Here is a 24,682-nt window from a genome sequence, read left to right as displayed (position 1 = left end):
AAGGCAAAGTTGTATTTTCATCACTTTAATCAAACAGCTCACACAATTGCATAGGATACACACATGGGCGAGGCTTCATTTAAAACGGCGTGTTAGAATAATTCGTTACATTTTCATTGAATGACCCGGAAGTTGTTCCTTAAACTATATCCCTTTTATACTCCAGATAATTCCATTGATTTTTGCAGGATCTACGACATAGTGATTTGCATTAGAGGAGTTTTAAACAATGACACGCTTTTGAACCATGTAAAAAACCTTGAGTAGTGTGTGTTATTCAGTGTTACAGGACGCTTCACAGATTTGGTCAATTCGACAGTTTGCAAACATTTGCAGTAGTTATTACAGTCAAACACATAAGCCATGTCAATTTGATATCATTGTGACTAATGCTTTATTGTCGCCTAATGCTTTTTCACATCATTTTAAATTAATTTAGGCCTGTACAAGCAAGGTTACATCAGCATAATTAAAATTTTGGACCCCCCCGCATGAGATCCACACAAATCACGTCAGAAACACATTCTGCATCCGGAACAGCAAACTTCACTAAAGGCCACAGGTTTGCAGCACTGCACTCCTCATACGCTTTCACACGGGATCTGAGGCGCACTCCTCACAATCACAGGTGTGCATTTTGGTACAAATCAATGAAAAAGCTTAAAAATCGTAACCTCAAAAGTGCAAACACTATCTTTTAAATAGTTGGTACGGTCCAAAAATCCAAAAATGTAGAATTACAGCATTTTTCAGTCGAGGTCAAGAAGTTGACTTTGGAGGAAACAACATTTGTAGTAAACATAATGTTTAGAATAAATCAAACCAAATTAGACAGTCGCAATTAATTTATTACAAATATCAAAAATCCAAGTGAATGATTGGTTTAGAGAACTGCTGGCTTTGCTACGAGTACAAGACATTGTTTGTAAAGACAAAAGCGAGTGTGTGACTATAAGACATTGCCTGATGAGAGCCAGATGTGCACCAGGAGCGCAGGATCTTGTCCTCTACAGGTTGTTGAGCTCCAGAAGGGTCTGGTCCAGCACCTGGTGCATGTTCAGGTTCTCCTCTTTGGCCTGGGACAGTTTCTCTGGAGATGCAGGAACACAACGACACTCGTGAGACAGCCGTGATGTACAGGAGAAACTCCAAACTCATCGAGCAAAAGTTCATTCATTTTAGTAACTCAACTTAAAAGGTGAAACTAATATATTATATAGACTCATTACATGCAAAGTGAGATATTTCAAGCCTTTATTTGTTATAATTGTGATGTTTATGGCTTACAGATTATGAAAACCTTTTCACAATATTATAATTTTGAATTTGGGGTTTTCATAATCTGTAAGCCATAATCATCACAATTATAACAAATAAAGGCTTGAAATATCTCACTTTGCATGTAATGAGTCTATATAATATATTAGTTTCATCTTATAAGTTGAATTACTGAAATAAATGAACTTTTGCACCATATTCTAGTTTTTCGAGTTTCACCTGTAGTGTAAATATCAATAACATTTTGATTCTCCATTTCATGACCCATTTAAAGGGAACTAATAAACTAATAAACCATCATCTCATTTAAATCCACTTTTACTAACATTTTGAATTGAATTATAAAAAACACTGAAAGCATGACAGAAGCGTTTCACAGCAAATGCATATTTGTAACTGTATTTATTTGTAATGCGTGGCCGCTCACACTCTCTTAAAGGATAATTCCGGTATTTAACACTTTGAGTCTATATTGTAGTTTGTTTTGGATGAACAAGAGTGGTGGACATTTTTTTGACAATGGTTCCTCTCTCGAGTTTTTGACTATAAAATAATTGGCCATGGACCCATTTAACATTGGAGTCAATGGCCATTTCCGAAAATGTCATTAAAACAGCCAATAATGTTCGTTTACAAAACTGTTAAACTCACCGAGTGATTAGTGATGTTAGTTGATGTTCCAGAAACAAAAAGCGTTGCGAAATACAGTTTCTGTCGTGTTTTATTCGTCATTTTGTAAAATCCCATTGAATTCTGTTGAAGGACTGAGTGCTCGTTAATATAAATGCGCTACCGGAAACGGAAAGGGGGCTGTTTACATTTGGTCGATGTAGTCTTTTTGCTCGCTTCCGTTTCTCATAAGGCTAGCGCGCAGAGCAACTGTGCTACGGGAGAGTAAGCGAAATAAACAAACAAAACCTTCATTAATTGTTACTTGTAATATGAAGTTGAACTCGACTGTGACCGTGAGTGTCCCGCGAGACATAAACATCGGGTATCGCCATCAAGTGGTCGGGAGTGTGCTAACGCTTCAGATTCAAATATTGAGCGGAAGTTACACGGTTGTGAAGTGTCTGAAAAAATAGTTCCACTATAGCAAAATAAACGGATTGGAATCATATATTGCGACGATATATTGTTTATAATCATCAACGAACACCACTAACCACTCGGTGAGTTTAACAGTTTTGTAAACGAACATTATTGGCTGTTTTAATGACATTTTCGGACATGGCCATTGACTCCAATGTTAAATGGGTCCATGGCCAATTCTTTTATAGTCAAAAACTCGAGAGAGGAACCATTGTCAAAAAAATGTTGTCCACCACTCTTGTTCATCCAAAACAAACTACAATATAGACTCAAGGTGTTAAATACCGGAATTATCCTTTAAGTCCTTGTGAACATTGTGTAGTGGAGGTGGGGATATGCAAATGAGCAACACATCCTGACGTCATCATGCGGATGATTTCAAAACCAATCATTTTGCAGAATTAAAGCAATAAATGTTGATTTTGGAATGAGCAGAGCGAGTTTTCATAAGCTATAAGCCATAATAATCAAAATTATAACAAATAAAGGCTTGAAATATCTCACTTTGCATGTAATGAGTCTATATAATATATTAGTTTCACCTTTTAAGTTGAGTTACTGAAATTTTGCACGATATTCTAATTTTTCAAGTTTCATCTGTACAACCTAATGAAAATGCAAAAGTATCACATAAAATCAGCAGGTAATCAAATCTTGACAATTATGATATAGGAAGTATAATAATAAGAGGAACGGTTCTCTAAGAAAACTCACTGTAAAGAATTGCACCTCAACCTGTAATATAAAACTGTTCCTGCAGTCCATATTCATGATAAACCCGAATGGATTTCATACGGTATCTTTACCATACTCCATTCATCAGATCCTTTTATGAGTTTGTAAAGGTTTTGTTCTTCTGCCAAACCAGCTATTTACAAGCATTTATTTTATGGCAGCATTCAATATTTAATAAAGCCAGAGCATTTTTAAAGGCACTGTCAATAACACACGCAACTGTACCCAGGCCGTGTCCGACTGCATCAAAGCTGATGTGGGAAACACCAGGAATACTGCAAACGCACCAGAAGATCGCCACTGCTGGTTATAACAACATAGAAATGGAAGTCACATGACCTCGATCCACATCTCCGAATTTATTCAGAAAAAAAATATTTTCTTTGGAATTCATGAACACTCACAAAGATGTTTCACCTCAAGCGAGTGTTATTCACATCTTAATGTTTCCATTCAGTGTTTTTATGCAATACACCAACATGTAAAAACCTACGAGGCGCAAACACAGAGAAGTCAAACAGAGGAACGGAGGAAACAGAGGATAGAGATTCAAGAGCAGTAAAATTACGTTTTCTGATCAGATATCATCTTTATACGAGGCCACAGATTCTCATTTTTATTGTTTTTAACTCCTTTAGAGCTTTTGATACACTTTGTGGTTTAAACTGGATAAACATACTTTAAGAGTTTAGGCAATTAGTTTTGGCCACTATAGATACATTTTTCCATTTAGCCACATACAAAATATAAGAGTAAAAGCACATTCAGACGCAGGGAATCCTCTAAACTATGCGTCCACATGTGCATGTGGAACAGGAGTCACTCCTGATAGTGATAATGACTATAAGTGTGTGACACTTCTGTTCTGGGACGAGTCCGACTGCAACTTATAACACAACGCAAGTACATCTCGAATTCTTTGCAAAGCTGAAATGAACATGAGTGGTCTTGTCTACCGGTCAGTGTTTTTGTCATAGGTTTGAAGAGGATCCTGTTTTAAAGGTACACTGTGTAGTTTAAGTATTTTATTAGCTAAAATCAATGTCTTTATTCATAAATATGTCCTCATTGGTGTAGAATTACCTCAGCAAATGATCTGACTTATCGTACGCAAAGAATTTCTTATCTTTATTTACACGGGACGGGTCCACGGAGGCTTCCATGTCGCTCCGCAATCTTGAAAAACTGGACGTTCGTGATGTTGAAGAGGAACCTGCTTTTGCCCTGTGTTCGCCACACTTTTCTTGCACGTTTCTGGCCTTAGTGTTCGTTGTGATTAATATGAGAAACCGTGCAGAAGCACACGTCATGAAGCTTCGAGTGGTTCTGAGTACACTTCTGACCTTCTTCGTGCGAGGGAAAGCCCTTCAATCCCAGCATGCCTGATCCAGGAGTGCACACACAACACAGATGAGGACTCACACACACTCGCCCCACAGTTTCTGCACAAAACACTCCAACACACACTCGCCAAGCGGATCACAGCTCGTATCCAACCATATGAGCCTTCCTGGCCATAGTTCAGCGATGTTAAACTGTTCCACACATAAACATTTTGTGTTAAATTAAACAGATTTCTTCCAATAATGGCATTGATGTTTAAAATGTCTAATTAAAAAAAATAAAATAAAGAATGGACAGAGAAGACGACTAAGCCTGTGTCGAGTAAAGATACAGGCTTTAGAAGATCTTTAAAGGGTTCTCTGTCAGTAATGACTCTCCCTCATGTCGTTCCAAACCCGTCAGACTTTCCTTCATCTTCAGAACACAGATGAAGATATTAGTGATTAAATCTGAGAGCTTTCTGTCCCTCCATTGACAGCTGCGCAACTACCACTTTAACGCTTCAAAAGGTTCATAAAGAGATTGTAAAACTAATCCTTATGAATTGAGTAGTTTAGTAAAAAATTCTGAAGAAAAACAATTGCTTTGCTTTTTTAATTATCTGTGTGATGTCTGACGGGTTTGGAACGACATGAAGGCGAGTAATTAATGATAGAAGTTATATTTTTGGGTGAACTAACCCTTAAGTGATTCATTCTATAAGACAAATCCTGACATTTTAAAAAGCTTTTTTACTGATGTGATGTTTTTATTATACAAATACAGTTTATCAAAAACCTATATGATTCATTTACATTAGTTGTGTTAGTAACATGTCTCTTAGCATTAAGAAGACACTTAAGAGTTTGTTGTCAAACTGACATATTTTTAAAGTCTGCATGAACCTGACATTGCGACAGATTTCTTCCAATAGGGAAGTATATGGTCCTGAAGACATAAATATATATTGTTGTCAGTGTTCTTGAGCACTCATTCATGAGCTCGTAACACTCTACACATTCTGCTAACTGCATTTACAATTAAATCCCAACTAACTCTCAGTATTAGTAGACTGACTCTTTAACCCTCGGGGGCTGCCCGAAAAACAATGTTTTTTTTAACATCATGGGAATGGTACGAAACTTAGTAAAGGTTTTGGCACTTGCTAAATAATAATAGTAATAAAACGGTTGAATGGTCCTGAAAAAAATAGTCACCCTTGTATTGTTCGCGGTCAGAAATGAGCGCATTGGAAATGAATGGGAGACAAATTTATCTAGTGGACATGTTTGGTACTGCACACAAACTATTTTTTTTTTTAATATCGACCTCAAATTTGGAACACAGCTTGTTTAGATTTATTACTTTGATTTTCTCACAGTTTAAGAGTAAAACATTTAGCAAAATATATGCATTTCATATTAAATGTATTTTTTGTGCATTTTTTTCCCATTATAAATAACTTTTTCAAGTTAACTTTTTAACATTTCTTTTTCAGTTCCATGCTCAAAAAGTGAATAAATTAAGTATAACTATATTCTAGCACTATCAAATCCCCTAAAAATATGAAATATTAAAGAAGAAATATTTTTTTAAGGACTACAACAAACGGCTGGTTGAGACTACACCACATTCCTCCCGGGTTAGTGACATCACCAACCCTAGAATTTACATAAACCCCGCCTCCGGGAATGCGATTTATAGATTATCATGACAGAATATGCTAATCAATGACTAGAAGATAACTACACATAATCATCAACTAACCATTCAGAAATGTCCTGTTTCTCTACATGTCGTCACTTCTTCTTGAGTCTCTCCATCATTGTCTGACTCCGGTTTCAACATAAAAGGCTAAAAGTTTTAGACATGTTCAGTACTTGTGTGTGTGTGTGTGTGTGTGAGAGGAGGTAATCGAAGCTCCGCCCCTGTGCCGGGAGCAGCAGCTCATTTGCATTTAAAGGGACAGACACAAAACGGTGCGTTTTTGCTCACCCTCAAAAAGTGACACTTTTAACATGCTATATAAAAATATCTGTGGGGTATTTTGAGCTAAAACTTCACATACACACTCAGACTTATTTTACATCTTGTGAAAAGGACATTATACCACCCCTTTTTTTGTCATTTTTGACCGACAGCAACACGAAGAGCACCAGAGGGGTAATATCTGCTCACACTTTATTGTGACGCTCCTCAACAGACATTATACTGACTACAAGTAACTTTGCTACTTTAATGTCAGCTTATTCTACTAACACCTAACCTGACAGTCTACTATTTAGTTGACATGTACTTGCAAAGTAACTTAGTTAGTTAGCTGAATGTCTAAAGTGGACCATCAAAATTAAGTGTAACCCATCAATTCATCTCCACTACCTGAAGTATTTACTCTCGCAAATAAAACAGACGATAAATCTGTGATCATGCAAACAAATGAATCTCAAGAAACAGAAGGAAGCTGAAAGAAGACATTCAGGACATTTATTACAGTAAAGCAGCACATACGACACAGACGCTGCATGGAAGAGCCAACACTGTGAGGATACTAACATCAGGCGTATCAACGGACAGTCCTGAGAGGGAGGAACTACACACACTGTTGACCTTTCCATTACAGATCATGACAAAACCAGGAGCTCCATCGAATCAGACCCATGTCCGTTTCAAAGTCACATGGAGAAGAAAACAAAACACAACTAGCCAAATGGACAGTGAAGCCACAGAGGGGAAACTGTAGAGGAGAAGGATGAGGAGGAGGAGGTGAAGAAGAAGAGCGCGTTTAGAGGGTAGTCATGTCGTTCAGAGCCAGATCCAGCTCCTCGCTGAGCGCTTTACCCTTGAGTTTCTGAGCGTACACCTCATCTGTGCATCATCCCAGAGGAACACACACACACAATGAGCAGAAAAGACAGAATAATGCCGTCAGATGGAGAACCAGAGGCCAGTTACAACACAACAGCATGAGATCTTGGCACAGCAATCCTCACACAGAGTCATCTCGATCAGTCACTCGGAAACGAAACTCCATCCGCAGAACCCACGATACATGCTCTCGCGTGTCTCTACTCATTCACTGAACATCTCAGGTGTCAGTCACCGCACCTCACCAAAAAACAGATGACATGCAGTTTCAGCACATCAAAACGACACCAGACCCGTCGGCCGAAACAACACACACACCGCTTCAGGCTATGTTAGTGTACAACCAGCTCATTCTGCTCATGCCAAACAGGTTTCCAGGTTATGGTTGACAAAACATGGAAGGGAAGTTATAATTGGAAAGCCACGTTATGAAGAGTAAGTCATCAAAACTGCTAATACACACCGAGTCCAAGCATTGCTGTTGTTATTCTGTCATTAGTTCAGTGTTTACAGGCAATAACTCTTGAAGATGTACCTTCTAAATCATCAATGGTCTTCTCAAGCTTCGCCACAGACCGCTCAGCAAACTCGGCACGTGTTTCAGCCTAGAGAAAGACAAATCACTCATGAACTCTGGAGCGAAAGACTGTAGAACATTTTACTACGGTTATTTATCCAACAGCCGATTTGGACAAAATTATCACAATATTGCATGAACAACAGTGCTATGGGGGTTATGCGAAACTAACTTTTCTGTTACACAGTGAACACACCCATGCTAAAGTTGACTAAAAAGAGGAATAAAAAAATAATCTTTTGGAAATTGATCTGAATGCCTTAATTTAAAAAATGAGGAAAAATCCAACATTTAAGGACACCAATTTTCTTTGTGAATGAATAATGTATCGTAAATAAATAAATATTCTTCCTTAAAACACAGGGTGCATAAGTCAGGACACCCCTGTGTTAAATCCCCATAGAGGCCGGCAGATTTATATTATTAAAGGCCAGTTATTTCATGGATCCGGGATACTATGATCCTGATAAAGTTCCCTTGGCCTCTGGGATTAAAATAGCCGCACATCCTCACACACACTTCACCATACTAGAGATCGGCATGGTTTATCTCAGTTCGCCTAATAGCTGGTGTGATTTGCATTGAGAGATGATCTTATGGAAAGTTCCCCATGCCAATGCCCCATGCATACTTTTCTGTAAGTATCCTGTTAAACAGGTCACATGGTTTCCAGTTCAGGTGTTTTGTGTGTTAAATACAGAGCTGTTTTACTCCAGATGCCTACAAATGAGCTGCCAGTAGCTGGTTTTTCCATCCAAAGTGAGTCAAAGAGAGCAAAATCATCACTTCCTTATAAACTGGCACTAAATATCACTAAGAAAAATAGGAGAAGCCACTGTTTGAAATAATTTACATATATAATAAATGACTTGCATCTCAATGAAACGCAATAAACACGTTTTGGATGAAGATAACATATAACGGTGTCGAACTCAGAGTGGCTTGCGTTGTGTTTATCACTGGAGAGAAACACACAAGCCCAGAGCAAGTTCACCAGCACTACACAGTTGACAGTTTGGACTGCACTGCTTCTGATTGGTTCAAACGCTGGGGAGACTGCAACCTGATTGGTCAGAAACCTAATCCCAACTATAGTAGGGAGAAAGCAGGGAAGATTATGACTTAATAATGAGCTGTGCATGTCTGGATTTCAGAGCAGTGATGTCCAAAACTGCTGAAAACCATGTGCTTAGCATTGTGTATGAACATGTTTGAAATATGCACACATAGTGGCGGAGCAGTGTAATTTCAATATAGTGAAAGGAATACACACCTCTTTGAGTTTGTCAGTGAGTACTCTGATTTCCTCTTCATATTTGTCTTCCTTTGTGGAGTACTGCGGAATAATTAAAAAAGAAATGAATCATTAATGCGGCCGTCATTCAATATTTAAAAAATTCTTTATAGGCTACATATATTTTTGCATCTGAAATCAGAAGAAGAGCAATGCATAGCTTAGGCAAGAGAGATGGCTGTGAAGTCTATGGAGACTGTGAGTGTGAGAAAGATATTTTACTTGACCAACAGAACTGATTAAAAAGAGTTAACTTCATTAGCTTATCTTACTCTCTGCAGGGGAAACTCGAAAAATGTGAATATTGTGAAAAGGTTTTCATAAGCTGTCAGCCATAATCATCAAAATTATAACAAATAAAGGCTTGAAATATCTCACTTTGCATGTAATGAGTCTATATAATATATTAGTTTCACCTTTTAAGTTGCATTACAGAAATAAATGAACTTTTGCACCATATTCTAATTTTTCGAGTTTGACCTGTATACAATGCTGCTTTAACAAGGGGAATCTCATGTTAAGTTTGGTTCAAAATTCAGACATATGTGATACAATAATATGTATAACACTACAGAGTGAACAGCAAGGCATTTGGCCCTTTAACGCTGACAAATGCCGTGAGTGCTCTGCCTACCTTCTCAGCCTGGGCCTCCAGGGACTTCAAATTGTTGGTGACATTTTTCAATTCTTCCTCAAGGTCACCAGATTTGCTATACAACAGCAAGAGATGCAGGAAAAGAAAGGGAAAAGGAGAGGAGAGAGACAGCACTTTGAGAAGACAGGAAAGGCAGCCATTTTAGCTAAAGAGACCCCAACCTCAGTGGAACGATCAATGGACCATTCACGGTCCTGAACGTTGCTCACAAACCACTACTTATAGAAAAAGAAGTCCATGTTATGTAGATTATAATGACAGTTTTGAGAGGTCAAAACTAGCTACTTTAATATGTTTATTCAAATAATGAAAAAGCAATCCTTTTCCAAGCTTGTTTGTTACATAACAGCAGAAATTAAAGTGTGTGGCATTCCCCAAGGCTCTAGTTGAGGCCCCTTTACTTTTTGCAAAAGATGCGTTTCATTGGCACAGGGATAAAGCCGAGAAGAGCAGCAGAGGAGGTCACAGATCTCAGAAAGAGAGGACAAGTGTAAAGAAGCCGGCGTTAGCGCGCTACGTCAGTCTCTCAGCAGTACCTCTTCCTCTCCGGCCATCATGGATTTAAAATTCTGGTCCATAAGTCTAAGTTCCTCCTCCAGCTGCCTGACTCGACTGGGTTAGTCCACAACAGGCCAGTGTGGGGGCGCGGGGAGGGAATGGGGGGGCACGGGATGAGGAACAACGGAGCATGCATTTGGAAAACGGGGAGAAAGGACAATCAGAAACCTTGCTGTTGTTCAATGACCCTGAGAGCTCTTCTGTTACTAATTATAGAGCATCTTCAGCCGCTGACGACTGAGGAAATCCTGGAGAACTTTACTGACAGAGATCAGTTCTGTCAACTCAACATGACAACTGAATGATAATATCATTTTTGCTGGATGCAGCTTTGTCATTTGTTTCAGGGACCACAGACATGCATATCAAACTCAGTTATTCATGCAAATACATTTATAATGCACTTTTGTTACCATCATAATGTGGGCACATATACACACACAGGTGAAACTCGAAAAATTTGAATATGGTGCAAAAGTTAATTTATTTCAGTAATTCAACTTAAAAGGTGAAACTAATATATTATATAGACTCATTACATGCAAAGTGAGATATTTCAAGCCTTTATTTGTTATAATTGTGATGATTATGGCTTACAGATTATGAAAACCCCAAATTCAAAACTAGAATATTGTGAAAAGGTTTTTATAAGCCATAATCATCAAAATTATAACAAATAAAGGCTTGAAATATCTCACTTTGTATGTAATGAGTCTATATAATATATTAGTTTCACCTTTTAAGTTGAGTTACTGGAATAAATGAACTTTTGCACCATATTCAAATTTTTCGAGTTTCACCTGTACACACATATATGTTCCACACACACTTTTGAATAAACCAATACATTTTTGCTCACACTGTATTCTAAGCAGTTATCCAAACGCAGAATAAACCTGTTCATGTTATCATGTTAGTAAAAAATTAATTGTATCAGAAATATCAATGACTACAGACACCACTGTGTTAACTAACAAGGTTACTGATGTTTTTATTTAATGTTTTATAATAATGCAATAGTCCAATCTCAACGAAAGAGTTGTATGTACTTACGCCTCAGCCACTTCAGCCCGTTCCTCAGAGCGCTCGAGCTCACCCTCAAGAATCACCAGTTTACGCGCCACCTGCACTCAACACACACACACCATTATACAGCTATACATTTATTACAGTCTGTGATCTGTAAAGCCAAGTTAAAGCTGCAGTCGGCAAGTCTTGGCAGATAGAAGGGACTTAGCCAAAAAATGTTTATGTTTACAACTCTCATGCCCCTCCCATCGAGATCGTTCTCGTCAGTGCCAGTCTCCGCCATCACGCTTTGTACAATCCAACACACCTGTGAACCTCAGGCGTGTGCATGTGATATTGTAACGTGCGCGTGGGGGGAGGGGGGATCTGTGGCGTGTGCACTAACTGTGATTGACAGTCAGATCTCACACAGCTCTGCGCTGATTGGACCAGAAGAACCGGGAGCGGTGGATTTTTGCACAACAAATCACAGGCTCCAGGTGGAGGTAGAAGCGCGGGGGTTTTCTAAAACTGATTTATGTTGCTCTGTCGGAGCATAGTGTCGGTTTCAGTGAATATGATCAAAAAAATCTTGCCGACTTCAGCTTTAAAGGGATACTCCACTGTTTTTTCTTATTAAACTAAGTTATTCCCTTAACTAATACGAGTTGATACATATCTCTCTCGTCTCCAAGTGCTATTCCGCCATACATTATAGTTATCCATTTTACCCGCTTAGAAAAGCGCCACGTTTTATTTTGTCACCATACTTGGTCGTGTAACTGTATTTAAACAGGGAAAACGTGGAGGTGTCTGGTTGCTTCTAACTTCATCTCTGTTTGGATCCTAATGAATGAACTGGGCTAAGCTAAGCGCTATCAAAGTGTCGCGGCGCGCAAGAGCGATTGAGTGCACGCACTGAGACGAGAGAGGTGTGTATCAACTCGTCTTAGTTAAGGGAATAACATAGTTTAATATGAAAAAACGGTGGAGTAGCCCTTTAAAAAGAAGGAAGTCAATCCCCAATAAACAATAATTCAAGTTTAGATATAACGACCCATCTTCTGCACTAAAACAACATACACTAAAATACAATATGAACTCGGACACAACTGCATAAATGGCCACCGACAGCCATTCAAAATTCAGCAGCCAATAACTTCCCCTGTGCAGTGCAGCTGTTCAACACGGAGCCACACACACCTCCTCATATTTGCGGTCCGCCTCCTCAGCGATGTGTTTGGCCTCCTTCAGCTGCATCTCCTGGATCTCCATCTTCTCCTCATCTTTCGTTGCTCTGTTCTCAATCACCTTCATTCCTCTGAGTGAGAAAAGCACAGGGTCAGCATTACACTCAGACTCAGGCAATGCCATGAACCGCCTAAACCGGATTGAGCTTTCCTCACGCTTCTCCCAGGCTCTGTTCACACAATGCATGAGATATTCAGTACTGAGTGTCCACCTCACCAAGAGACCTGAGAGAGTCGCTAGTATTGTGGAAAACATGCATCCATGTTTTATTGTCTGATTTAGACATTCATTTTCAGTAAAATTTTATTTGATCATGCAGACTGTGCACTTTCACGGTTTTGCTAAGCCACACTTTTATTTACCCTTGTTTTTTTGTAGGTATTATGATTTAACATGCTTTTGTTTTGCTTTGTTGTAATATTGTCTTGAAACTCATAAATAAAGTATTTTAAAAAAACATGCATCCATTTTCCAAACCGCTTGTCCTATGCCAGTGTCTCAGGATGAAGGCAGGGAAGCACACTGGACAGATCTCCCTCCAATGACCGAAAAACTACTTTAAACCATCTACAAATCTGGCTTGAATCTTGCTGTCTATTTTTGTTCATATTACAACAATGGATATACATAAAATATGTCAAATACATAAAACGCTGCGGCTGTGAACAAAGCCCAGATGTGGAGTCAAGTCCCCTTCATTTATATGGCGCCTTTAACAATGCAGATTGTTTCAAAGCAGCTTTCCAGAGATAACAGAGAATGAATGTGAGGAGGACACACCTCTCGCTCTCATCGGCAGCTTTCTCGGCCTCCTCCAGCTTCTGCAGCGCTGTGGCGAGTCTCTCCTGGGCTCGATCCAACTCCTCCTCCACCAGCTGGATACGCCGGTTCAGGGACGCCACCTCAGCCTCCGCCTGCCGGCACAGCAACAACACTCAATGCTACACATGCAATATATCATCTTTCCATTGATGTGTGGTTTGTTATGATAGGACAATATTTGGTCGAGATACAACTATTGTAAATCTGGAATCTGAGGAGCAAAAAAATTTAAACATTGAGAAAATCTGCTTTAAAGTTGTGCATTTATGTTCACGATTGTGCTGCATTCACTCACAAAAATACATGTTTTATATATTTACGGTAGGAAATTTACTAAATATCTTCATGGATCATGATCTTAATATCCTAATGATTTTTGGCATAAAAGAAAAATGGATCATTTTGACCCATACAATGTATAGTTGGCTATTGCCACAGATATACCCGTGCGGCTCCAGACTGGTGCTGTGGTCCAGGTTCGCCATGAACTGTTTGGATAAGTGGTGATGGCAACATGTGACGTGAAAATCTTTAAGTGGAACATTTTTGTGACTCCTCTTTTTGTTTTCCAGCTCCTCTGACTCCAACCACATATCATTTGTGTATTGTTGCTTCCGCAGAAGTAGGGCTTTTGTAAAAGCGTAGGCTGTTAGTGTTTCACACACACTGATCTGTGTAAATGACTGGATTCGAGCGGCCATCTTACGAGGGCATCGATGACTTACAGCCGAACACTGAGCTACAATCCCCTGCTTTACAGCGTATCAGACGCGCGGGAATCGTTCTTAAGATACATGTATCTACATTAATTGATACTTCGAACATTATCCCTAGTGTTTATGCTCTTTTCAGGCGATTTTTAGAAATTCTTTATGTACATAATTATGCATTAAATACTCAAATTAAATCAAAATTGAAATTTTTTGGCTTATAGTCTGAATATGTTAGTCTTGCTGTTATCTATAAGCTAGTGTACTCCAAAACAATGACAACATTTGCGTATAGAAGATACAAGCATTCAAAACTTACAAAGCCAATATCAGTGATTTTGATGACATCACTCAGCACTTCAGCTTCTCTGTCCAATCAATGTTCTCTAGCATCTGAAGCTCCGCCTCCTACATTATGAATAGACGCTGAAGCGGCTGAGATCGGTCACTTGTTCACACAATTACTAGTTTCTCCATGGTGAATGTCATAGTGCACTATATAGGGGATAGGGAGTGATTCAGTGTAAATGTGTCTTCCATCGGGGCGAATGAAGTCTGGTTTCACGTTAGTGTCACGCGAACCGCCACAGCTCCGGTCCAGAGACACGACACAGAGCGGATCATGTGATCGAGTCACCGTGGACCAGAATTGATCCACCATCAGACTCATTTGACATCTACACATAATGCTGTATTTTAAAGCGGAGATTAGGAGAAACGGTTAGAGATTAGGAGCTTTATCTGAGCTGTGATATAAACTAAACGCTATTGGCTATTTTAGAAAAGGGGAGGGGCTGTTTGATATGCCCCGCCCTCTCTTCCTGTTTCAGTGGAAATTACATCAACACATTGAATAATGCTGCGCGTTTCAAGCCACTTCAGTGGGTCTTTAGGCATGAACCTATATCTGGGATTATTAACAGAAATGATGATGATTTTTGGGTGAACTACCTTTACATTTTCTTTAAACTCCATTGTATGACAAAAATCTTTCATCATAGAGACAGAACAAAGTACTAAACACAGTGACAATGTTTTCTGCACCACTATATTCACTACAACACTTTTACAAGATCTATAATGCGAAACATACAGGGTTGCAGTGTGGTCTGAGTCCAAACCCTAGACTGGGAAAAAGATGGACGACGTGTCTTCCTAAAACCATGAAGCCAAAATATCCCAGTGACGGTCGTTACGATTACGTCAATCGTAGGCCGAGTCTGTGCAGTAGTGGAGCCGCGGAGTCAAGGTCCCGCCCACACTCACACTCCTGCACACTCATTCGCTAACACAGCTGTCAATCATCACGTCACACCCCGTTTTATAGCATCAAATAACTAACTAATTCCAAACTTATTGGTAATATAAACACTTGAACAGATAAGAACTACCTAAAGAACAGAAACCATCTTCAGAAAAATTATTGTTTGAAGTGTTATTGGATTTTTTGGGTTTGTCTCAAGTCCTATTTAATTACATAGAGAGGGCAGAGGTCATGAGCTATACTGCAGACAGCCACCAGGGGGCGATCAAACGCTTTAGCTTCACTTTTCAGCGACACACTCGTTCCACATTGCTGAGTATTTTCTGCTTAAAACTGCAGTGAACCAAAGACAGTCTCAAAAACACTGTTTGAAATCGCTGGTGTTTCTGACGTCACAAACTACCTTGCAGCCAATCAGATCAACGTGTGATCGTCAACCAGTGGATCTCTGAGCTGAGTGAGTGGAGGCGGGGCTCATTTGCATATTCATAGAACCGCACATACTGAATGAGACAAGGGTGTCGAGTTACATTCAAGCCATGAAGATTTTTTTTTAAGGGATACAAATATATGCCAACAGGGAGATTAAATATTTAGTTGAACGAGTCGGTTCTGTTCAAATAAAGAGACATCACTACTCGGCCGCAGGCTCCTGAGGGCAAACATCTTCTGCTAAATATTTATTTCTCAAAGTAATCACTACATTGATTGAACCGTTAAATAATCAGAATTGTTACATACATTTAAATGCAAGATGCTTTGATCCAAAGAAACTTTTATTGCATTCAAGTTTTTATCTTTTCACGCATTCCCTACGAAGTGTTATGATTCAAATCCTAATTGTTTGTGGCTGAAAGAAGCAGATTTTCCCATCGGAGACAGAGACATTCTCTCTGAATGCATGGATTGCTGGATTTGAAAGTTAAACTTTAAACATGCAAAGGTCACTGGGTAAAGTGGGTTGAGATCACTGTGTCAACTGTTTGTCCAATTCTTTAATAGCTAACTACATGCTAACACATGTGGGAACATCACGTCACTCAATAAAGCATGCACTGAACTAAACGCTTGGTCTGTTCACATGTTAAAGAATGCAGAAAAACAACATGCCTGTAGCTTTAGAAATACCACAAGTCTGATGCCATCCGTCTAATAAATCCGTACAACAATAGTTGTACTAGCAAACCAACAGTGCTCAGTGCAAAGGTGGCCTAAGCCGTGTGTGGGTTACGGCCATGCCTGCCATCTAGAGCGAGTTACACTGCAGAATCCAGGAGAAAATACAGAAATAAAACATCCAAGCAACACATCGGCCGCTTGTGCTCTGGCTAACCGGAAAAGCAAATGTTCTACAGTAGATCATGTGACCCTATAGCTTTGTCACACACTGAAAACTATGGTTTCACAAAGCTATTTTAGACCGGTCGATAGTGTTAGACAAGTCTAAATGAGTCTTTGCTCATGCAAGTTAGACCCTTTCACAAAAAAGTGAAAATACTGATTCATTCAGTAACGAAACTGAAACCGTGTTGTTCTGAGACACACAATGGTTCTAATGTTGATATAATCTTGTTGAGTCTAATTTGACCATCTAATAGCCTATTAATGTATTGTTTGTTCAATTTTTGTATAAAATGAATATCACATTTGCAAACGCGCTGATATGCACTCTTGCTCGTGTCATACTGCAACAACAAGAGACTTTTTTGCACAATATCTTGGTTTTTGGAGGCATTTTTATTAATTGTGGTGGCGATTTTGCCCCAAGCCCCCGTTACTTCCAGACCCTGGTAGACTTCAGTCAGCTTAGACGCCATATTGAATTTAACACGAATGAAAACGAGACTGAGACTTTGTCTAATGAATCGTTTTTCTTTCTGTAAAGTCGTGTCATCAGCTGAACAACAGTAAAACCCATTGAACACACTGTATTTTTGTCCCTTGTTTTCACTCCTGTCAGAAATGAATGGCGCTATACCGTGATTAAGCTCTATTTGCTGTCTATCCTGGTGTAAACAACCAACACTTTTCTTAGCGGATGGCAAGAACACAAGAGGATTATCCTGTTCTGGGTCGGATGAACTCAAGTGTCCACCTTCAGCAGGACGAAAACGGCATAATCCCCTGTCGAAACTGACCCCGTGTCCCACACATCCATAGGTCCATGTCACAGAAGAGCTGAAGTTTGGTCACTCACACCTGGCCTCTTTATGAACTCTAATCCTGCATTATCATTAGCTCAACTTCATCTGTTCAACCTTCTTTTGCTGATATTGTTTCATTCACTGTTTGTTCTACCTAAATGGACACTGATATATCTGGATAATGTGAAATGAATGTTTTGATTTGGTTTAAGAAAATTGGAGCATACATTGAAGAACATCGGTTTTACGTTTGCCATCCGCAACTAATACGCGCGTTTAATAAAGATACTGCGGTCATCCAGACTTTACAACTGGGGTTCTCAATCTTTCAGATTCCCACAGACCCCCAAATCCCACCATCTCCATGCGAGGGACCCTCATCCTAACATGGAAAAGGCATGTATCTCACAATTTATACACAGAAAAAATTATATCTAAAATTCTATTAAGCCATGCAATATAGCAATGCAGTTTTTACTTAATCTAATTTACCAGTAGTTTATTTATATAAATCAAAATAGTTATTTATTTTAATCAAGATTCATCTATTTAATAGATTATTATTATTATTAATTTACTAATCTTTTTATTACGATCACATTTTTTATTTAAATCTTTAATATTTATTTTACTCGTATTATTAATTTTTTATTAATTTTTTTACAGTTTTTTATTGTTTCCCTGTCAGTCCCCTGTGGCCCCGGACCCCAGCATGAAATCCCCTGGCCTATACACACAGCAGACTGATATTGCTCTTGCACTGAACAGGCTTTGAGGTGAACAGCAGGCCGGTGTGTGTGAAGAGATGATCAGAGTGTGTGTGTGTGTGTGTGTGTGTGTGTGTGTGTGTGTGTGTGTGTGTGTGTGTGTGTGTGTGTGTGTGTGTGTGTGTGTGTGTGTGTGTGTGTGTGTGTGTGTGTGTGTGTGTGCTTCGCTCACTCTCTCCCTGCCCTGCCGCTCCAGGTCCAGCTCTCTCTGCAGTGTTTCTGCCCGGTCCTCGGCATCATCCGCCTGGTGCTGGAGGCCCTGGATCTTCCTCTTCACGGCCTCTATCGAGGTGACCGAGGCCATGCCCGCGGACACCGCTCTCACCACCGACACACACCGCGACACGGGCCGGACAGCAGCGACACCGCTCGAGAATCACGCGTTCATGCTCAACACGGCTTGCTTTAGTTCTTCCTCCAGTGTTTTTATCCAGAAGTGGTGAAGTTTAGCGTAGAGCGAAACAAATCGCCGACGGGTGTCGTGTTATTGAGCGCCACAGCGGGAGAAACACCGTAAGCGGATTGACGCCGGTGTACGGATGCGCGCGCAGCTCTCAGGTGATCAGCAGACCCTCCCGGTCACACCGACCGAACTCAGGAACACAGTGTTTCTCCTCAGCATAGGCAGCGATGAAATGGAAATGGAAATGGAAATGTTCATTCCCGTTTTTTTCAGAATCTGTGGTCAGATATGAATAATTATGTAATTCCTAATAAAGTCAAAGAAACTCACTTTAAAATATTTTTGAAGGCCAAATTATTTTGATCCACTCCAACGTTTCTATGTTTATTTTTGAGGCGTTTTACAAATGTGTCACTATAACTGATGTAATGGTCTTGTTTATGGATTTTGATACCGGTTTATTGGAAATTGGATAATATAGCCTAACTAAAATTCAAATGTTATTTGGTAAATATCATATAAGCTACATAAAGCAAAATGCATGTACCAGATGGTAGACTATTTTCGACTGACTTAAAGTTTTTTTACGACTCTCTGACTTCAATACAGAACAACTGTAAAGCTGCAGAGATCTCAGCTGTTGAAAAGGATAGGCTACTTGATATATTAGTGTATGATTGATTTTTTGATACAAGACACAGAAAGATCTTAATTTTTTATAGATTCGAGTGTTTTGTATGTATGACTCTGTATTCCCCTATTATTGCAATAAAAAAGTCCCTCCCAGTCAGATCCAGGGATTCTCCTCATTACAGGCTTACTGCACACACACACAAATGAACATAACCCATGATTTACTCAGGCTCAAGCCATCCTGGGTGTAGTATATGAATGTCTTCTTTCAGCTGAACACAATCTGAGTTACATAAAAAAATATCCTGGCTCTTCCAAGCTTTATAATGGCAGTGAATGGAGTTTTTGAAGCCCAAACAAACGCATCCATCCATCATAAAAGTGCATCCATCCATCATAAAAGTGCATCCATCCATCATAAAAGTGCATCCATCCATCATAAAAGTGCATCCATCCATCATAAAAGTGCATCCATCAATCATAAAAGTGCATCCATCCATCATAAAAGTAATCCACAAGACTCCAGGGGGTCAATAAAGCCCTTCTGAAGCAAAGCCATGTGATATTGTAAGAAAAATATCCATGTTTTTAACTTTATAAACAATAATCACTGGTAACGGCCGTACGCGAGTCTAGTTCCAGTGGAAGAGTGACCTCGTTGTGTACAAACATCTGATAAACATGTTTTTTTTACATAAGTTTTACATACATTCTCTTAAAGACGTTTTCTGAATGTCTATTTCATCTGACAGGAAATGTCCTTATTTTTAGAGACTTGCACCGAGACAGCAGCGTAGTGTCGGCCGGCACACATCTGGCAGGCCTACACATGGATTATTCATTCATAAATGTTTGTAATAATGTTTGTAAATAGCCTACTTATTAAAAATGTATGTCTTACCTAAACTAAAATTAAGCTATTTTTTTGAGGTGAGCAGGCTATTTTTTGTTTTTAATAATTAAATCTCAGGAAGGAGGAAAGAGCTCATCGCACAGATGTGATTTGTGCCTTCACAAATGTATTGTATTAATACAAATAACAGTATTATTGAGAAGATGGCTGTGTGTCATGTGACCTTGTTACCTCACGCAGTGACTATACAAATCACAACATGTAAAGAGGAAAATCTTGGCGTTATTTTGTCACTTATTGGGAGCAGTATGCTAGCTGGAGCCATTTACCTCCAGTCTTTGTGCTAAGCTAGGCTAGCGGTGTGTGCGTCAGACAGAGTTACGGCACGCACGGAGATGAGGAGGGTGTGTGTGGACTTATCTAACTCTGGGGGATACGGGGAATAAGATGAAGTCACAAAAAGGTCGGCGTGTTCCTTTAACCGCTCAATTTGTACGCCTTCATTATCAAAGAGAGTTTGGATCATTCCTATTTACTGGTTGTTTGCAACTCTGTATTCCTGGCTCTGTTGTCTGTTTAGATGCAAGAGATACAATGACTCAATGTAAAACTTGTGAAATTAGGACATTTTGTTCAAAGAAAGTAAAATTATGTCATAGCGCCGAGGCTTATGAATACATAGGTTTAAATGAACTTATAGACTGTATCTCACCTGCTGTCTAAATCTTATGCACTCAAAATGTGCATTAATCTTCATCATTGTGTCAAATCAAATGAATTTAAAGCGAATTACAAGCATAAAGTGGGATGTCTCAGTCCAACTGTCCTCAGATCCATGCAATGAACTCTGAACATCCTGACATCACCTCACTGTAAACAAATCACTGCATTCCTCTGATTTCTTTCCTTTTTTGGCCACGATTGAATGGTGCGAATACAGTACAACACACACAGAGCTGCGAGGTCCCGACACACACTCAAACACCTCATGTTTTAATGGAAGAACTCAAGGCAAATATATATTGTATAAAAGTCTGCGGATTAAAAACATCTACTGTGGTTGCCAAAGTCTTTTGACTCAGGAACACGTGACTTGTTTTTCAGATGTAGCTAGTTAATAATTGTCATAAGTTCATGTATTACTGGATGGGCTCCCTAATAAAGGCTCTGAATTGCAAAAATAGTAGTATATTTAACACTACAAACCTAAAAATATAGTTTATACCTGAACAAAAATGTATCAGATGTGGTACAGAATAGCAACTATTGCAATGGTATATACTGTACTGTATACAAACCCATATATAAACACTCTAACCCAATTTTGGGTCATATATGGACAAACCCAAACGTTGGATCAAAAATGCAATTTAAAATTTTAACCCATATTTGACATATTGTCCATATTTGACCCAAAATTGGGTTAAAACAACCCAGCATTTTTTAGAGTGACTTGAAAGTAACTTTTATTTTGGTCATCCTTATGAAGACAGTAACCCGGTGTTTGATGAAGTCTCAGCTGCGAGGTGCTGACAGTGTTTATGAAGTGTTTGGAGAATAAGATCCTGCTCGACACCTTCTCCAGAGCAGCTGCTGACAGGATGATTGACAGCTCGATCTCTGTGCTGCGCATGCGCTGTACTGACGGCCGCCACACGAGGGCGCGCGCGCGAGAGAGCTGAACACATTACGAGCTCTAGACATTATGATTTTTGAACACCGGCCTCTTTTTAAGACAATTACGATGTTTCATATTGTGTGCGTGTCATTCTGGTACATATGTATTATTATCTATTTGAACCTTGACCACAAAACCAGTCATAAGGGTCAATTTTTTTAAATTTGGATTTAAAATGCTGAATAAATAAAGTTTTCATTGATGTGTGGTTTCTTAGGATAGGGATTTTTGGTCGAGATAACTATTTTAAAATCTGGAATCTGAGGGTGCAAAAAAATCGAAACATTGAGAAAATTGTCTTTATAGTTGTCCAAATGAAGTCCTCAATGTTGCCGCATCCACTCAATATACACAAAAATAAATGTTTGATGTATTTACGGTATGAAATATCTTCATGGAACATGATCTTAATATCCTAATGATTTTTGGCATAAAATAAAAATAGATCATTTTGACCCATAAAAAATATAGTTGGCTCTTGCCACAGATATACTGGGTTTGTGGTCCAGGGTCACACGTGATCCGTAATGGTTCAAAAATAAGATAGGCTTCATAATAGATTTATTTTTTTCTTTTAATTATGGGGTGAAATATGACCCGAATTTGCATTTGTGGGATTCATGCTAAATATTTACCCTTCTAATGAGGTGTCAGTGGTGTGTATTCTTTTGAAAGGCAGTGTGTAATTGCACCTGGGTTAAATGAGAGACATATGTGATGTGTGTGTGTGTGTGTGTGTGTCACTCACGTCTGCGGCCTTCTTCTCGGCCTGCTCGAGTTTCTCCTGAGCGTCCTTCAGTGACTCTGAGTATTTGTCCAACTCGTCCTCCACACCCTTCAGCTTCTTCTGCAGGGCCAAGAGCTCCTCTTCCAGCTACACACACACACACACACACATTCACACACACACACTCATGTTTAATGGGGACTCTCCATAGGCGTAATGGTTTTTATACTGTACAAACTGTATCTTCTCTCCGCTTACACTAACCCGACCGCTAAACCCACTCATCACACACACCTTTCTGCATTTTTACATTTAAAAAAAAAAATCATTCTGTATGATTTATACACTTGGAAAATAAATTCCTCAATTAAAAAAAAAAACATGAACACACACACACACACACACACACACACACACACACACACACACACGTATAGAGCTAAACTACGCGTCCCATTCCTGAAAACACAGCAACATGAGGTGTGTTTTGTCTAGTTTTATTCAAAGTTATTCTTTTATAAACGTGTGTTTCTCCAAGATCATTCCTCATCAAGTGAAGTGTCCTGCGTCTGAACTGACTGATGACCTCTAAACCCCGTCTCATAAACGGGTCATTGGTGGTCCGGTTGGGAATATGAAGCTGTGGCACTCACTCAACCCTCCAAACCACAACCCATTAACCATATCATCACACACACACACACACACACACACACACACACACACACACACACACACACACACACACACACACACACACACACACACACACACACACACACACACACACACACACACACACACGCACACGCGCACACACACACACACACACACACACACACACACACGCACACGCACACACACACACACACACAATGCTGCAGAAATAGCCACAGCTTTATTGGTCGGCTCATAAACCGAGACAATGCTTGTGATGGATCGGTGTGACGGACAGGCTCGGGACAGGCATGAGGAGACTGATCCCAGTATGCTTTCCCAGTAAGGTGGAGCGGGCCAGGAAAAGCTCAAGGACAGCATGTGTGCTGCTGACCAGCGGGGGGGCCGTGGGACAGGGACACTGGCTTTCGGGAAATTACACTCTTTGCTCAAACTCAAACTGCATTAGATCAATGATCGGAGCGCATAACCAATCCAACTCTGAGAACTGAGATATCCTGAGATCCCAGATTCACAATCAAAGTGTCCAACACAGTCACTCCCATGTTGCTTTCCTCCCAGGGAAAAGCCAGCTGCACTTCCATGATGGAGAATGACAGTGTCCTTGATGGGAAAAGCCTTCTTTAAATGGCTTTTACTAAAATAGGGCCGGTGTGTGTGTGTGTGTGTGTCGTGTTTGATGAAGCGATGGAAACCGTCGGCCTCCTCTTCATCAACCGGCTGTCATAAACTATACCTGCTTAAATACACGAACATATTTACACTTCTATATTTGGCATCGGTCACTTCATGATTGACAGGTCTGAAGACTAATAATAGCTCCACGCATCACAAATGCTGGACCGTAAACTGGGATTAATCACTGGATTTAGCAGGGAAGAGGATGCCAATAACCACAGCATTCCTGACCGTTCCTCACACAGGACAGAAACTCAGATTATACATGGAGGTCCAATTATAGGATTTCTGTGAGAAACCTGTTTCTTATTTTAAAATTCTGGCTATAACTTATTTAGTAATAAACCACTGGTTAGACAACACCTCCTCACACTCATCTCACGGAGAACACACACACACACACACACACACACACTGAGTTTACCTGCTTGCATTTGTCCTCAGCGCCTTTCTTGTCGATCTCGGCCTGCTCCGCGCGGTCGATGGCGTTCTCCTTGTCCAGCTTCAGCATCTGCATCTTCTTCTTGATGGCCTCCATGGTCGAGGTGTTGTGTTCCTGCTAGCGGCGAGGAGAGAGGAGAGGAGACGAGAGTGTGTTCACGGACAGCAGAGAGCGGCTGAAACCCCTCCAGAGCAACTCTTGGGAACTCCTGTGAAGTGTGTGTGGGACAGAGCCGTCCCCTCGCTCT

General features: G+C 39.8%; 1 protein-coding gene across 8 annotated transcripts; it reads right to left on the bottom strand.

Annotated features, from left to right (window-relative positions):
- On the bottom strand, positions 1-24,682 carry tpm2 (tropomyosin 2 (beta)). 8 transcript variants are annotated; one of them, XM_079598932.1, is made up of 9 exons: positions 24,418-24,682; positions 22,659-22,784; positions 13,417-13,550; positions 12,589-12,706; positions 11,431-11,501; positions 10,356-10,431; positions 9,144-9,206; positions 7,829-7,898; positions 1-1,090 (listed from the first exon to the last, which is right to left on the bottom strand). In XM_079598932.1, the coding sequence occupies exons 1-9, from the start codon at positions 24,529-24,531 to the stop codon at positions 1,008-1,010; spliced, it is 855 nt and encodes a 284-aa protein (XP_079455058.1). In that variant the 5' UTR covers positions 24,532-24,682; the 3' UTR covers positions 1-1,007. The 8 variants fall into 8 exon arrangements, with proteins under 8 accessions (XP_079455058.1, XP_079455056.1, XP_079455062.1 ...); XM_079598930.1 differs by lacking the exon at positions 10,356-10,431 and adding an exon at positions 9,799-9,874; XM_079598931.1 differs by lacking the exon at positions 1-1,090 and adding an exon at positions 6,899-7,293.

The sequence above is a fragment of the Phoxinus phoxinus genome (assembly GCF_949152265.1).
Source record: "Phoxinus phoxinus genome assembly, chromosome: 23".
NCBI lineage: Eukaryota > Metazoa > Chordata > Actinopteri > Cypriniformes > Leuciscidae > Phoxinus > Phoxinus phoxinus.
The sequence above is the reverse complement of the archived record's forward strand: the minus strand, read 5'-3'. Positions and strand labels throughout refer to the sequence as shown.